This window comes from Coregonus clupeaformis, chromosome 26, assembly GCF_020615455.1.
Source record: "Coregonus clupeaformis isolate EN_2021a chromosome 26, ASM2061545v1, whole genome shotgun sequence".
Lineage (NCBI taxonomy): Eukaryota > Metazoa > Chordata > Actinopteri > Salmoniformes > Salmonidae > Coregonus > Coregonus clupeaformis.
This window is the reverse complement of record NC_059217.1, coordinates 25,026,536-25,044,044: the sequence shown is the minus strand read 5'-3', so window position 1 is coordinate 25,044,044 and position 17,509 is coordinate 25,026,536. Positions and strand designations below refer to the sequence as shown.

At 45.2% G+C, this 17,509-nt stretch overlaps 1 protein-coding gene across 1 annotated transcript in view; it reads left to right on the top strand.

Annotated features, from left to right (window-relative positions):
- Nucleotides 1-17,509, top strand: part of LOC121540238 (voltage-dependent R-type calcium channel subunit alpha-1E-like) — a 130,734-nt gene that overhangs the window by 51,643 nt on the left and 61,582 nt on the right. Inside the window, 3 exon segments of the mRNA XM_045207621.1 lie at nt 850-953; nt 1,354-1,512; nt 4,483-4,673. Of these exon segments, the coding sequence (XP_045063556.1) occupies nt 850-953; nt 1,354-1,512; nt 4,483-4,673 (454 nt within the window).

The window sequence follows — 17,509 nt, the reverse complement described above, 5'->3', positions numbered from 1 at the left end:
TCATTTCCTAAATAGAATTTGTCAGTGCCTTCCTCCTACGCAGTGCAGACAAAAATAAGACTTGTTTTCTCCTGCATTCACTGCCTGGTGTACCAGTAAAAACAGATTGCTTGAACCCTAGAACCCCCTTCCCTTCCCTGCTGCTCCTGAACCTTCTGAGTGGGTCACATCTGTAATGGCTGGTCTCATTTTACTCCAGTCTGATGGGAAAACATAACTAATGTGGTTAGCTGCACACATTTGACAGATGACTCAGATGATAAGACCCGGAGATGAAGTGCTAGGATAGCTGCCGAGTGTTAGCTTTAAACAGAGTAGGAGCAGTGGAACATTTCACTGCAATATTGATCTGCCAATCATGTTTCTTGAGTCTTGACCAATGCTATTTCATTGTTTTCAAGATTCAGGTATTACTCATGAGTAATACCCATGAATAGTCTTGACTGTAGACCAATTAAATGTTAAGATATAGAAGCTAATAGCCTTTATAGACTGTGTCGTGTTGTTTTGAGACAATTTTGTGCTAATAGCATCAAAGGGGACACAGTGTTCTAATTGCGTAGGTAAATAGTTTAATTAGAGACAATCAGACTGTGTAATGATGAAGTGTCATCTTTATCTGGGGAGCTGATGTGATGAATACAACAAGTACTTTATCTAGAGGCACCAGTGCCAATACATTAACCCCTCACTATGGGATAGGTTCAGTCATAACGCGTCCTGGATCTACACAAAGATTCAGATAATGTTTCACATATTACATTCTCTTTGAAATATTAATGGAATATTAACAGTGTATAACTGATTGAATAATAATCTCTGTCTTGTGTGTTGTGTGTGTATATGCAGGATTCTGGCCACAGCGGGAGCTCACATGAACATCCCAGTGGACCTGCGGACCCTGAGGGCCGTCCGTGTGCTCAGACCCCTCAAACTGGTCTCTGGAATCCCCAGTGAGTAGCCTACACCACCAGATCACATGTACTGGATGGATGTCCATGGATCTGCTCTGTCTATATATACAGTATATATGTGTACAGTATACATATAGGTATCTGTACTTGTTCTTCTGGCGTTTGCAATACCTCTGTCCAACCTCATTTTGGAGTCTGTATAGTTAATCCCTAATGAGTCAGACTGAAAACCACTCCCAAAATGAGGACGGGCAACAATGTCTTAGTGGAAGTGTTGTGTTAGCCAAAGTGAGAGTGCTGTCATAATGAGAGTGCTGACAGTATCTGCTCTAAGTGGTTCCCACACTTTCCATCCATAATTGTTTGGAGCTGTGACTCATTGTTGGCACTGATGACACATGACGGTTGTCTCTCTCTCTATCTCTCTGTGTGTGACCAGGCCTGCAGATAGTCCTGAAATCCATCATGAAAGCCATGGTGCCGCTGCTGCAGATCGGCCTTCTACTCTTCTTCGCCATTCTCATGTTTGCCATCATCGGCCTGGAGTTCTATAGTGGGAAGCTTCACAACACCTGTCTGCCCATGCCCAATATCCTGGGTAAGACAGAATATGTGTCCCAAATGGCCACCCTATTCTCTTTGTAGTGCACTACATTATGACCAGGGAATATATAGGGAATAGGGTGCCATTTGGGACACACCCAGACAGAGAGAGGGCCTTAGAGAGATCTCCTCAAGTCTACAGTAATCCAGGGCACTCAATGCTCTGCATATCAATTTGGGTTGCTTCTGTAGCAGTTGGTGTCGCTTTATATGAGGCTGAATCTGTTGTATTACGTGTTTTTATACCTTTACTTTGCTTATAGCCTATGCTTGCATAATTAAACACCTAGCTTCATAGAATCTTTTTAAACACCTACATGAATATTGTGCTGAGGTGATCATTAGCTCTGTTATATATAAACATTTAGGGTACATCATCATAAACATTCTTCAAGGTGATCATTTATCAGCAGGCTTATACTGTGCCTATACAACAAGTGGATTATTATTTTCTGCGAGGCTTCCTCAGCTGTAATGATAGGCTATACAAACGTCCTGTGATGGTTCACTGTTGTTTCTTCCCACCTGCCCGCCCGCCCAGTGTAATGTATGCTCAGTGGTCCGGCTGATAATCGCTGTGTCGTTCCACCAAATCGGTGCCTTGTTTTGAGAAGTGTAACTTCTGTCATAAACATTCTGTCATAAAGAGCACATGTTCAACTTCATAGAAAACGGGTTTTCCCATCTCAAGAGGTTCAATAAAAAAATGACTTTAGTAAGTGCCAAATAAGTGCCAAATAAAGTAACAGGGTTGATGATTTCTTGTTAAATCAGCCAAAAATCCCCTTGTGACAGGGGGAATAGAAGCTTGTAGTACGCAACAGGGAGTGGCAATTTAATGCAAGCTTTACAACAAAATATGAAATTTTCTAGCCTGTCTATGGGTAACAGGGTTGACGTGTTATGCTCGACCCACTCAGTTTTCCACCACAAAACACCAGAAAATGGCCAGAAAGAGTAGAACCAGCTCACCTGCTTTTACTCTATGATTTGACTATTAGATGTTCAATGTTTCTTTAGAGAAAAATATTCACAATATCAAAAAGAGAGTTAAGTTCATGTAACAGGGTTGACCATGAAATAAATAATAATCTTCAGAAATGACTTTGTCAAAGCAACAAAATAACTAGGGCTTTACAATGATGGTGGGATTTAAGTGGGTTAAAATCTTCCTAGAAGTGACACAGGGTTGACAGAGGGACATGTCACAATGCTGAATTATTGCACTTTAGCAAGCCTTTATTCATATAAAAAATCAGATTTATCGAATTCTCCATGTGGTCTATATTAAAGGGCAGTTCATTTAATATAACAGGCTTTTAAAATTCCATATTGGTGCACAATTTCTACTTAAAATATGCAAAAGGCACTCTTTTCTTGGAACGACCCAGCTATGTTACGCAACAGACCTGAAACACACAATACCATGCTTGGCTGCACCTGTAAGTGTAATCACAGCCACAATGACTGCCTATGTAATTAAACCCCACAATATAGCAGCTCAATACCACGACTAATTATAAAGTCATAGATGTTATTGCCTCGCTGCACGGATCATGTTATAGTTAAGTGGGTTACACAGTTCTATTTACAAAGATCTACATAAAGGGTTATCGCCTCAACATAATTTCTTATTCAGGTAATGTGGTCTTATAACAAGCTTACTGTGGGATTTATTCCTTCAGTTTTTCATGATAGGGATTGAGTTGTCACAGATAGAGAAGATTATGAAATTGGCATTTTCAAACAGATTGTCCTCACCTGATGAATACATAAACTTCAGCTCATCTTTTGTTGAGGGTTCAATATCACTCATGGCTTGACTTGTCACAAAATGTCCTCTGATGTTGACAGACTGTTTCAGTGGATTGCTACAGTAAATAGTTATATCATGCATTCTAGTATTCCTTTACTGCATTTCAAAGATATTAGATTTAATACAGTATCTAATTGTATCTAGTGCCACCAACTAGTGATGGACTCCGCTAGAGGTGCCAGTTTAGATATAGGTACAATCGGCCTGGGCCCTTGGGTTAGAAGGGTGAATGACCAGTAGGAGACAGATGTACAGAATACGAGTTTATTACCACACGACAGACAGGCACACACGCACGCACACACACACACACAGCAAATGAAGTGGACTGATGGAATAGGTGAAAGTGGTTGTGTTGTCATCCACGCACTAACACACGGTTAGGAAGTCCAGGGTGGAGGATTGGTCAGGAAATGTCCAGTGTGAGTAGAGTTAAGGTGGTGAGTTCTTCTGATCTGTGATCTGTCTCTCTGCACCTCTGTGTCCAACTAAAGCACAGACTATGTTGGGGGTTTGAGATCCCCACCATGTACAGCCTGTGATTGGCTGACCAGGTCACATGACTCTAGCCAGGGGAGATTGTTCTGGAATCAAATCAAAATCAAATCAAAGTTTATTGGTTGCGTACACAGATTTGCAGATGTTATCGCTGGTGCAGCGAAATGCTTGTGTTTCTAGCTCCAACATTGCAGCTGTAGTGTAATGTTTCAGATGATGTCATCATAAAGGTTATGTGGGGACCTCACTGTATGAGGGGGCTTTAGTTACCCGACTATTAGCTTTAGAGAGACGATTTATTATAATCACACATTACACAAGTCAAATAGCATATTAATAATGTAATCTTTCAGGAAAGGACTTTCACACAGAGAGTTGCTATTGCTGCTCACTTCATTGAGTCATGCATTACACTATAATCATCATATTGTGGCACTTATTCATGCATCTCCAGTAGATGCGAGTCATTTCTCACAAGTGAGACATTTCTATAAAGTAATCCCATCTCTCATGGGAAAAACACGATTAGTTCGATTGATTTCTGGTTTGCATCCTTTTGTTAAATCTCCAGCCTAGCCTGCGGAGCCTTTAATGGACTCTGGTCAATATGAACCAGTTGAGGAAGTTAATTATCTCTTGTCCCCCTGTCAGAGAATGAGACGGTGGACAAGTCTGAGTCAGAGTTCCCGTGTGGGGTGAGGAAGTGCCCTGACAAGTACACCTGCCGTGACACCTGGATCGGCCCCAACGACGGCATCACCCAGTTTGACAACATCCTGTTTGCTGTGCTCACTGTCTTCCAGTGCATCACCATGGAGGGCTGGACCACTGTGCTCTACAACGTGAGTCACATCTGTTTCTCTCTAACCATGTCCTGTCCTCTGACTGGGGAAAATAGGCCTATTATTTGACCTAGTTATGTCATCCTTTGATACATTAGTTTGCCTTTTGCCTTTGCTTGGTTAAATCAAATAGACCCTCTGCGTCATTGGGGACTCAGACATTGTTGTAGCTCTCCTTACCCTAGACACCTAGTTTTACCGGTCATTACTCAAACTGTCTGATATTTGTTGTGGGACGCACTCAAACATCCTTTTACAGCTGCTTCCCTGTTCTGTGTTTATGAACCCAATTGATTACACTCTGTACTTGAGGAATCAAATGAATTAAGCATGACACAACGATACAAACACACACAGTATATAGAGTAGGAGTGTATCTGTGCCAAGAGAGTAGGGTAAATAAGTGCAATGAATGGGCTGGAAAGTGAGAGCAGGTCAATTATACTCTTAATCTCCCAGCCACATGCCTCCATTGCCTCACTACTACCGTCTGCCCACTGACCCTCCTTATCTGATCACACTCAATTACATCCTAAACACATGGGCATGATTTGGCTGAGCTGGGATGTTACTGGCAGACATTTTAAGCTGACACTTGTCACTGGTGTAGAGAGGAGTAGGCAAGAGGCAGTCGTAGGTTTAGAACTACTGAATGTATTTAAGCACCATTGATCAAAGCGGGACGAAACCCAAACGCTGTTGTGCTCAAAATATATCTTCATAAACAAAAGGCACAGGGCGAACCCATGTGTGTCGTGGGGTCCAGCACTATCCAAAGTACCAGCTGCCACCGGCCTGAGGAGAGATACATGAAATGAGGGTAAGATACGGTAGTTGACGGGGAGCTGTAATCTGTACGTCACCTCATTGACTCTCCTCAGGACTTTGAACAGCCCCACAAATCGCGGGCTCAGCTTCCGGCAGGGCAGGTGGAGGGGCAGGTCCTTCGTAGAAAGCCAGACCCTGTCACCGGGGTGAAAGACCGGGGCCACACTGCAGTGACGATCGGCCTGCGCCTTCTGCCAGAGGACAACGCGCTGGAGACGGGTGTGCGCTGTGTTCCATACCTCCTCGGTGTGCCGGAACCAATTGTCCACTGCAGGAGCCTCGATCTGACTCCGGTGCCAGGGTGCCAGGGCCGGCTGATAGCCTAGAACACACTGAAAGGGTATGAGGTTAGTGGAGGAGTGACGAAGGGAGTTTTGTGCATATTCTGCCCAAGGCAGAAACGCAGCGCACTCCCCCGGCCGGTCCTGACAGTAACTACGAAGGTACCTACAGTGGGGAAAAAAAGTATTTAGTCAGCCACCAATTGTGCAAGTTCTCCCACTTAAAAAGATGAGAGAGGCCTGTAATTTTCATCATAGGTACACGTCAACTATGACAGACCAATTGAGAGAAAAAATTCCAGAAAATCACATTGTAGAATTTTTAATGAATTTATTTGCAAATTATGGTGGAAAATAAGTATTTGGTCACCTACAAACAAGCAAGATTTCTGGCTCTCACAGACCTGTAACTTCTTCTTTAAGAGGCTCCTCTGTCCTCCACTCGTTACCTGTATTAATGGCACCTGTTTGAACTTGTTATCAGTATAAAAGACACCTGTCCAAAACCTCAAACAGTCACACTCCAAACTCCACTATGGCCAAGACCAAAGAGCTGTCAAAGGACACCAGAAACAAAATTGTAGACCTGCACCAGGCTGGGAAGACTGAATCTGCAATAGGTAAGCAGCTTGGTTTGAAGAAATCAACTGTGGGAGCAATTATTAGAAATGGAAGACATACAAGACCACTGATAATCTCCCTCGATCTGGGGCTCCACGCAAGATCTCACCCCGTGGGGTCAAAATGATCACAAGAACGGTGAGCAAAAATCCCAGAACCACACGCGGGGGACCTAGTGAATGACCTGCAGAGAGCTGGGACCAAAGTAACAAAGCCTACCATCAGTAACACACTACGCCGCCAGGGACTCAAATCTTGCAGCGCCAGACGTGTCCCCCTGCTTAAGCCAGTACATGTCCAGGCCCCGTCTGAAGTTTGCTAGAGTGCATTTGGATGATCCAGAAGAGGATTGGGAGAATGTCATATGGTCAGATGAAACCAAAATAGAACTTTTTTGGTAAAAACTCAACTCGTCGTGTTTGGAGGACAAAGAATGCTGAGTTGCATCCAAAGAACACCATACCTACTGTGAAGCATGGGGAATGAAAATCATGCTTTGGGGCTGTTTTTCTGCAAAGGGACCAGGACGACTCATCCGTGTAAAGGAAAGAATGAATGGGGCCATATATCGTGAAATTTTGTGTGAAAACCTCCTTCCATCAGCAAAGGCATTGAAGATGAAACGTGGCTGGGTCTTTCAGCATGACAATGATCCCAAACACACCGCCCGGGCAACGAAGGAGTGGCTTCGTAAGAAGGCATTTCAAGGTCCTGGAGTGGCCTAGCCAGTCTCCAGATCTCAACCCCATAGAAAATCTTTGGAGGGAGTTGAAAGTCCGTGTTGCCCAGCGACAGCCCCAAAACATCACTGCTCTAGAGGAGATCTGCATGGAGGAATGGGCCAAAATACCAGCAACAGTGTGTGAAAACCTTGTGAAGACTTACAGAAAACGTTTGACCTGTGTCATTGCCAACAAAGGGTATATAACAAAGTATTCAGAAACTTTTGTAATTGACCAAATACTTATTTTCCACCATAATTTGCAAATAAATTCATTAAAAAATCCTACAATGGGATTTTCTGGATATTTTTTCTCATTTTGTCTGTCATAGTTGGCGGTGTACCTATGATGAAAATTACAGGCCTCTCTCATCTTTTTTAAGTGGGAGAACTTGCACAATTGGTGGCTGACTAAATACTTTTTTCCCCACTGTACCTAGTTCCTGATTTACCCTTTCCACCTGCCCATAAGATTGGGGACGGTACCCGGAGGTGAGGCTGACCATGACCCCCAGTCGTTCCATGAAGGCCTTCCAGACACGGGAGGTGAACTGAGGACCATGGTCAGACACGATATTCTCCGGGATCCCGTAGTGCCAGAAGACATCAGAGAAGAGAGCCTCTGCAGGGCCGTTGGGAGACCAGGCCGAGGAATCAAACGACCGGCTTATGAAAACCGGTCCACAACGACCAGGATGGTGGTGTGCCCCTCCGAGGGGGGAAGGTCTGTGACAAAGTCCACGGAGAGATGGGACCAGGGTCGTTCTGGAACCGGCAGCAGGTGGAGTTTGCCATAGGGGAGGTGTCTAAGTGTCTTGCTCTGTGCGCAGGTGGAGCAGGAAGAGACGTAAACCCGGTGGGCCACCAGTTCTTGGCGGAGAGACGGTAGATAGTATGGGCTATACCCGGGTGCCCCGACACAGGTTCTGTGTGTGCTCAGGCGAGGAGACGGTCCCGCACATCAGAGGGCACGTAGATACATCCCTAGGGACAGTGGGCAGGTGAGGGCTCCTGTCGCAGGGCTCGACGGATGTCCGCGTCCACATTCCACACGACAGGAGCCACAATGCGGGACAGGGGAACAATGGGTGTCACTTTCTCCCTCCGATCCTCTGTGTCATGCACCCGGGACAATGCATCGGCCTTAACGTTCTTTGATCCCGGCCGGTAGGAGATGGTAAAGTTAAGAATTCGCTGCTCGAATGTACTCCAAGTTCCGGTGGTCCGTCAAGACAAGGAATGGGTGTTTAGCACCCTCCAGCCAGTGCCGCCATGCTTTCAGCGCCTTTTTGATGGCCAACAACTCACGATCCACCACGTTGTAATTCCGCTCTGCTGGAGATAGCTTCCGTGAGTAGAAGGCTCATGGATTGAGTTTAGACGGCGATCCAGTGCATTGGGAGAGAAAAGCGCCTACTCCAACCTCGGAGGCGTCCACCTCCACGATGAAGGGCAGAGACGGGTCAGGGTGAGCCACAACAGGTGCGTTAGTAAGATGTTCCTTGAGTGCACCGAAGGCTTCATTGGCCTCCCCAGTCCAGCGCAGCTGTCGAGGACCTCCCTTCAGGAGGGAGGTGAGAGGGGCCACCATTGTGCTGAAACCCCTAATGAAGCACCTGAAATAGTAGGCAAAACCAAGGAAGTGCTGCACCGCCTTCATGTTGGATGGAACAGGCCACGACCATACTGCATGAACCCTCTGCTCTTCCATCTCCACTCCCACGGTGGATATCCGATAGCCCAGGAAGGAGACTGCATGCTGAAAGAAAAGGCACTTCTCCGCCTTGGCGTATAGGTGATGCCCTATCAGCCTCTCCAAAACGGACCTGACATGAGAGACATGTTGCTCGCCTGTAGTGGAGTACACCAAGAAGCCGTCTATGTACACCACTACACAGCGACCCAACATGTCTCTAAACACCTCGTTAATGAACGATTGAAACACAGAGGGTGCATTTGTCAGGCCGTAGGGCATTACCCTGTATTCGTAGTGCCCGGTGCTGGTGCTGAAGGCGGTCTTCCATTCATCCCCCTCACTGATGCGCACCAGGTTGTAGGCACTGCGTAAATCCAATTTAGTAAAGTACTTAGCACCGTGCATCTGTTCGATCACAGTGGGTAACTGAATTTACAGTAGCCTTATTCAGTGTCCAGTAATCGATACAAGGGCGGAGACCTCCGTCATTCTTTTTTACGTAAAAGAAACTGAAGGAGGCCGGAGAGGTGGACGGACGGACGGATTAATCCTTGGGCCAGCGCCTCCTGGAATTAGGCCTCCATGGCTTCGGTCTCTGCATGCGAGAGAGGGTAGATGTGCCCCCACGGGAGGGTAGAACCAGGCAGTAGGTTGATAGTGCAGTCCCATGTGCGATGAGGGGGCAGGCACGTGGCATGAGTCTTCGAAAAGGCCACCTGTAGGTCCCGGTATTCCTCCGGGATAGGGACGTGGGTGGCCTGGTCCGGACTTTCCACGGAGGTGGCCAGATTGACACAGAGAGACAGCTCCCCTGACACTCCTGCAACCAACCCAACAACCTCCTCTCTGTCCACGATATACTGGGGTTATGCAACTGTAGCCAGGGGAAACCTAAAACTACGGGGTGTGCAGGAGAGTCTAAGATGAGGAAAGTAATGCGTTCATGGTGGTTGTGATTAACTGTGAGGGAAATGGGAATCGTGGTCTAGCCCACCAGTCCTGTTCCTAGGGGACGGTTGTCTAGGGCATGGATTGGGATAGGGGGTTGTAAAGGGACTAGAGGAATGCGTAATGATAAGGCCACTGACCGGTCTAGGAAATTGCCTGCAGCACCTGAGTCCACTAGGGCAGGACTCAGTGAGGGACCAGGATAGTAAGGGAAGGTGACAGGGAGGAGGACGGGCTGGGTGGACAGAGAGGAGCAAGGCACGTCCACGCTTACCTGGGAAGGTGTAGGAGCGCTCCTCGGCCTGTTGCTTTCTCGCCTGGTTCTCCTTCTGGGACAGGTGTTCCAGGGGTGGTCCGACTCCCCGCAGTAGGAGCAGAGACCCTGTTGACGGTGGCATTGACGTTCCGCAGGGGGAAGGTGCGTCGTGCCCACCTCCATGGGCTCAGTCTTGCTGGAGATTCCTGGGAGAGACCTGAACCCCCAGGATGGGCGACGACGGGCACGCAGGAGACTTATCCAGGCGGATGGCTCATCACAACAGGCCAGCTCAGTCTGGATGGCCGTCTGTAGCCCACTGCGGAAAACCGTCAACAGGGCCTGTTCGCTCCAGCCAGTGGACGCAGCCACCGTCCGGAACTCCAGAGTGTATTCCGATGCTGTCCTGGACCCCTGGCGTAGACGGAGGAGACGCTCACCTCCCTCTCTGCCCTCTGTTGGGTGGTCGAAGACGGCACAGAAGAGTTGGGTGAAGCGCTCATAGGACTGCACTTCACCGTCCCTCTCCCAGACGGCGTGCACCCACTCCAGAGCCCGGCCTGTCAGCACGGAGATCACCAAGGCCACCTTGTCCCTCTCGGAGGCCTTCCCAGCATGACGGGCAAGGTGGAGGTCACACTACAGGAGAAACCCCCTACAGTGAGCTGGGGTGTCATCAAACCGCTCCGGGAGGGGCAGGTGGACGTTGCTGATCGGACCGGGTGATGTAGATGGTGGTGGGGTAGCTGGAGCAACCGCAGGGAGATGGGAAGGTGGTGGTGTAGCCTGCAGTTGGCGTATGGCCCGGAGCACCTCGTCCATGGCAGTCCTGAGGCGCTCCAGACACGAGTTGTGGTGGTGGAACTTCGCTCCTACAGCAGAGAGGTTGGGATGTCCTGCTGCTTCCTGTTTTCTTGGGTCGGTCATTCTGTCACTGGTGTAGAGAGGAGTAGGCAGGAGGCAGTCACAGGTTTAGAACTACTGAATTTATTTAATCACCATAGATCAAAGTGGGACTAAACCCAAACGCTGTTGTGCTCAAAATATATCTTAATAAACAAAAGACACAGGGCGAACCCAAAGTGCAAAATATAAAGTACTCAGGAAATAGTAGGAGAGATTCCTCTCAGGTAAACAAGTAACATTTACAATGACCGACAAAGACAAATGGCAGAGGGAGTATATACAGTGGGGGGAAAAAGTATTTAGTCAGCCACCAATTGTGCAAGTTCTCCCACTTAAAAAGATGAGAGAGGCCTTTAATTTTCATCATAGGTACACGTCAACTATGACAGACAAAATGAGAGAAAAAAATTCCAGAAAATCACATTGTAGGATTTTTAATGAATTTATTTGCAAATTATGGTGGAAAATAAGTATTTGGTCAATAACAAAAGTTTCTCAATACTTTGTTATATACCCTTTGTTGGCAATGACACAGGTCAAACGTTTTCTATAAGTCTTCACAAGGTTTTCACACACTGTTGCTGGTATTTTGGCCCATTCCTCCATGCAGATCTCCTCTAGAGCAGTGATGTTTTGGGGCTGTCGCTGGGCAACACGGACTTTCAACTCCCTCCAAAGATTTTCTATGGGGTTGAGATCTGGAGACTGGCTAGGCCACTCCAGGACCTTGAAATGCTTCTTACGAAGCCACTCCTTCGTTGCCCGGGCGGTGTGTTTGGGATCATTGTCATGCTGAAAGACCCAGCCACGTTTCATCTTCAATGCCCTTGCTGGAAGGAGGTTTTCACTCAAAATCTCACGATACATGGCCCCATTCATTCTTTCCTTTACACGGATCAGTCGTCCTGTTCCCTTTGCAGAAAAACAGCCCCAAAGCATGATGTTTCCACCCCCATGCTTCACAGTAGGTATGGTGTTCTTTGGATGCAACTCAGCATTCTTTGTTCTCCAAACACGACGAGTTGAGTTTTTACCAAAAAGTTCTATTTTGGTTTCATCTGACCATATGACATTCTCCCAATCCTCTTCTGGATCATCCAAATGCACTCTAGCAAACTTCAGACGGGCCTGGACATGTACTGGCTTAAGCAGGGGGACACGTCTCGCACTGCAGGATTTGAGTCCCTGGCGGCGTAGTGTGTTACTGATGGTAGGCTTTGTTACTTTGGTCCCAGCTCTCTGCAGGTCATTCACTAGGTCCCCCCGTGTGGTTCTGGGATTTTTGCTCACCGTTCTTGTGATCATTTTGACCCCACGGGGTGAGATCTTGCATGGAGCCCCAGATCGAGGGAGATTATCAGTGGTCTTGTATGTCTTCCATTTCCTAATAATTGCTCCCACAGTTGATTTCTTCAAACCAAGCTGCTTACCTATTGCAGATTCAGTCTTCCCAGCCTGGTGCAGGTCTACAATTTTGTTTCTGGTGTCCTTTGACAGCTCTTTGGTCTTGGCCATAATGGAGTTTGGAGTGTGACTGTTTGAGGTTGTGGACAGGTGTCTTTTATACTGATAACAAGTTCAAACAGGTGCCATTAATAAAGGTAACGAGTGGAGGACAGAGGAACCTCTTAAAGAAGAAGTTACAGGTCTGTGAGAGCCAGAAATCTTGCTTGTTTGTAGGTGACCAAATACTTATTTTCCACCATAATTTGCAAATAAATTCATAAAAAATCCTACAATTTGATTTTCTGGAGAAAAAAAATCTCAATTTGTCTGTCATAGTTGACGTGTACCTATGATGAAAATTACAGGCCTCTCTCATCTTTTTAAGTGGGAGAACTTGCACAATTGGTGGCTGACTAAATACTTTTTCCCCCCCACTGTATACAGTGATAGAGTGGGGATTGGAACCAGGTGTGTGTAATGATGACGAGACAAGTCCGGGGTTGATGAGTGAAGGGCGTTTGCCAGCAGTAGGTTCGGCAGCAGCTAGAAGGCCGGCGACACCGAACGCCTGAGCTGGACAGGAGAGGGAGCCAAAGCGAAGACTGGTGTGACAACACTATTCTTCGAGTTATCAGTTGCACTCTTTATGCCAGATTGGATGCAAACAGACTGAGAACAATAATCAGTGAATTATCATAAGGACAATAGGGAAATGGTGATTCCATTCAGAGAGTAATTTTAAGTGTGTTGGGAATACCTGGGATAGGATAAAGTAATCCTTCTACCCCCCTTACCCCACCCCCCCAAAAAAATAAAAAATATATAAATAAAATAAAAATACAAAAAATAAACAGAAAAACACTAAAATAAACATTGTAAAGTGGTTATCCCACTGGATATAAGGTGAATGCACCAATTTGTAAGTCGCTCTGGATAAGAGCGTCTGCTAAATGATGTAAATATAAATGTAAATGTACACTGAGTGTACAAAACATTAGGAACACCTGCTCTTTCCATGACATAGACTGACCCGGTGAAACCAGTTAAAAGCTATGATCCCTTATTGATGTAATTTGTTAAATCCTCTTCAATCAATCAATATACATGAAACGGAGGTGACAGGTTAAATAATTATTTTTTATCCTTGAGACAATTGAGACATGGATTGTGTATGGGTGCCATTCAAAGGGTGTACCTTGATTCATTCAATGCAACATGTAAAGGGGCCAGTGCCTAGACTGGGAAGAGCAGTTGTATCAGCATGTCAAGGACCAGGTTAAGAGTTTACTCCTCCTGTTCTCCATACATACATCACATTCTGTTTGAGTGAGATGATGTCACCAAGCATTTTCCTCAGCACATCCCAGTACCAAACTACCAGTACTGTACCTGGCTGGTTTTATGTTGCAGAAGGCAGTGTCTATTTCAGGAGGGGTGCAGACTGTAATTCCCTGATCTGATCATGTGCCTGCCGAACTCAAACAAACTCAATCATGTTGCCCTCTCCCTCCCTCGGCCAGCTGAATCAATTGTCGTCATTAATGCCTCTTCCTCTTTCCCCACCTCATGCTAATGTCACAGTGGAGTAGTTGTCACTCTGAATGTGAAAGGCTGCCTATTGAAAACTCTGATGTTCGTTAACAACTTCCAATCCATTCATACCTAGGGCTATTAGTAACTGGACATCAGCATGTGCCAATGTATGGTGAATACCTTCATTTACAAATAAAAAACTGCATCTATGTGGATAGCATAAACTAAAACTAACATTTAAAACATGATACAAGAGCATTTTGTCAGCTTGTTCCTAATTTATTTATTTTCAGAGCCAGAATCAATTAGCTGCCTATCCACGACTGTTGAAGTCCCCTGGCCTTGTTGTGTTGGCAAAGGACTCCGTTGCGGACACAAGGACTGAATGTTCTAACTTCTTTCAGCATTTAATCAAAATGCTAATTTGATAATGAAAGTGCCTGGGGGTTTACTACACTGGAGAACATGCTTGCCATAGGCTACAGCTAGACAGCCTCTGAAAACCACTGATCTCACCAGGTTAATTATGCAGTTACAGTTATAGATACCCTGGGATTGAGATTCACAGGAAGATTACCCTAACACATCTTCTGTAAGGTAGTGGAAAACACATTTAATTGATTTAGATTGAAGATGTAATTTTCACTGCTTAATAATAATAATAATATGCCATTTAGCAGACGCTTTTATCCAAAGCGACTTACAGTCATGCGTGCATACATTTTTTTGTGTATGGGTGGTCCCGGGGATCGAACCCACTACCTTTGGCGTTACAAGCGCCGTGCTCTACCAGCTGAAGTGTAACACAGTTTATTGTCGGCCTACCCACAGAGCATAGATGCCAGACCATACTTTCTGCTCGCTGCTTTCATGGTTCTTTATTTAAATTGATGGAAGCAGATGATTTGCTGCAGTGATTACATTATGTTGACTTACATTATGGTGAATGTAATTTATTATGGAATGAAGAAAGACAGTGGAAGGGAGGGAATGTGAGTCTACTCTGGTTAACCTCTACTGGATGGGTGTCCCGAAATCGGGACAGTTGTTGCTCAATACGGATAATGTGACTACAGTGAAGTTGTAAACAAAAGCATGTCTTATATGGGCAGAAAGCTTCAATTATGTTCATCTAACTGCAGTGTCCAATTTACAGTAGGTATTACAGCGAAAAAATACCATGCTATTGTTTGAAGAGACACACAACAGCAAAACACTTTTATCAAGGCAACTGGTTTGATACATTCACCTCTCAAGGTAAACAATGTACTTACATTCAGTAATCTTGCTTTGATTTGTCATCCTGAGGGTCCCAGAGATAAAATATAGCGTAGTTTTGTTTGATAAAATCAATTTTTATATCCTAACACGATCCATGTTGTATGCACGATCGATGTTGTATTCCCACTCATTCAACTTGTAAAGAAAGAAATCTGTGAAAATCAAAAGCTAAACCTTGTTTCAGCCAGTCAATTTAGGTTCCTATATATTCCTCAGACACTCCAGAAGGTAACCAGCCTTTCCTTCGTCATTCTGCATTAGGTATATCCGATATAGAAACAATTTTAGACATGAAGACACAACATCATTATGCACCGATGAGACGGGCGGTGTTCACTTGATTGACTGTATCTTGGTTCAATGACCACCTATTGTTTTGAAACATAGGTCGCTAGATAGCCAATGAGCTGGGCATTACAGGAGTATGAGATGGTCCTTTGTCTGAGGAAAAGCCTGTGTATTCAGCACGCGCGCAACGCGGTTTACTGTCCATTGGAAATCTAAACAAGGAAGTGGCGCATCGCGTTACGCATAGCTCGATTTAGTAAACAAAGTTTTCTGCAAATTTTGAAAGTACAATATGGGTACTAATACTGGAAAAGCTAAATCAAAGTGCAGATATACAGATTTGGATGAGTTTATAGAAGAAATCGACCGGGAAAGTGTCACAGAACCAGTAGATGAGGACTTAGTGAATATAGTTTAGACTCAACAGCTGAAGATATGTTTTTGGAAGGAGATGACGCCACTTTAGACTGGTAAGTGAAATACGTTTTTTCTACTCATGCTAATGCATTTGTTTGAATGGTTGCATATTATTCATTTGAGATACATTTTAGATTTTTTCTTTGATTGCTTTATATACAGCTCTGGAAAAAATTAAGAGACCACTGCAAAAATATAAGTTTCTCTGATTTTGCTATTTATAGGTATGTGTTTGGGTGAAATTAACATTTTTGTTTTATTCTATGAACTACTGACAACATTTCTCCCAAATTCCAAATAAAAATATTGTCATTTAGAGCATTTATTTGCAGAAAATGACAACTGGTCAAAATAACAAAAAAGATGCAGTGTTGTCAGACCTCGAATAATGCAAAGAAAATAAGTTCATGTTCATTTTTAAACAACACAGTACTAATGTTTTAACTTAGGAAGAGTTTAGAAATCAATATTTGGTGGAATAACCCTGATTTTCAATCACAGCTTTCATGCATCTTGGCATGCTCTCCACCAGTCTTTCACATTGATGTTGGGGGACTTTATGCCACTCCTGGCGCAAAAATTCAAGCAGCTCGGCTTTGTTTGATGGCTTGTGACCATCCATCTTCCTCTTGATCACATTCCATAAGTTTTCAATGGGGTTCAGGTCTGGAGATTGGGCTGGCCATGACAGGGTCTTGATCTGGTGGTCCTCTATCCACACCTTGATTGACCTGGCTGTATGGCATGGCGCATTGTCCTGCTGGAAAAACCAATCCTCAGAGTTGGGGAACAATGTCAGTGCAAATGGAGCAAGTTTTCTTCCAGGGCAACCTTGTACGTGGCTTGATTCATGCGTCCTTCACAAAGACAAATCTGCCCGACTCCAGCCTTGCTGAAGCACCCCCAGATCATCACCGATCCTCCACCAAATTTCACAGTGGGTGCGAGATACTGTGGCTTGTAGGCCTCTCCAGGTCTCCGTCTAACCATTAGACGACCAGGTGTTGGGCAAAGCTGAAAATTGGACTCATCAGAGAAGATGACCTTACTCCAGTCCTCTACAGTCCAATCCTTATGGCCTTTTGCAAACCTCAGCCTGGCTCTTCTTTGCTTCTCATTGATGAAGGGCTTTTTTCTAGCTTTGCACGACTTCAGCCCTGCCCCTAGGAGCCTGTTTCGAACCGTCCTCGCCGTGCACTTCACCCCAGCTGCCGTTTGCCATTCTTTTTGTAAGTCACTTGATGTCATTTAAAAAAACATTTTTAGTCATTTAGCAGATGCTCTTATCCAGAGCGACCTACAGTTAGTGAGTGCATACATTTTTCATACTGGCCCCCCGTGGGAAACGAACCCACAACCATGGTGTTGCAAGCGCCATGCTCTACCAACTGAGCGACATTCGAATGAGTTGGCGGTCATCCCGGTCAGTAGAGAGTAATTTTCGCCCTCTGACGGTCTGTAGCTTTGTTGTCCCCAATGTCTGCTACTTGACCTTGTTCTTATGAACCGGCGTCTTTGAAATTTTAAGGATGGAAGCAACCTGACGCTCACTGTATCCCTCTGCCAGTAAAGCCAGAATTGAACCCTTCTTTTCCTCACTCAAAACTTTCCTTT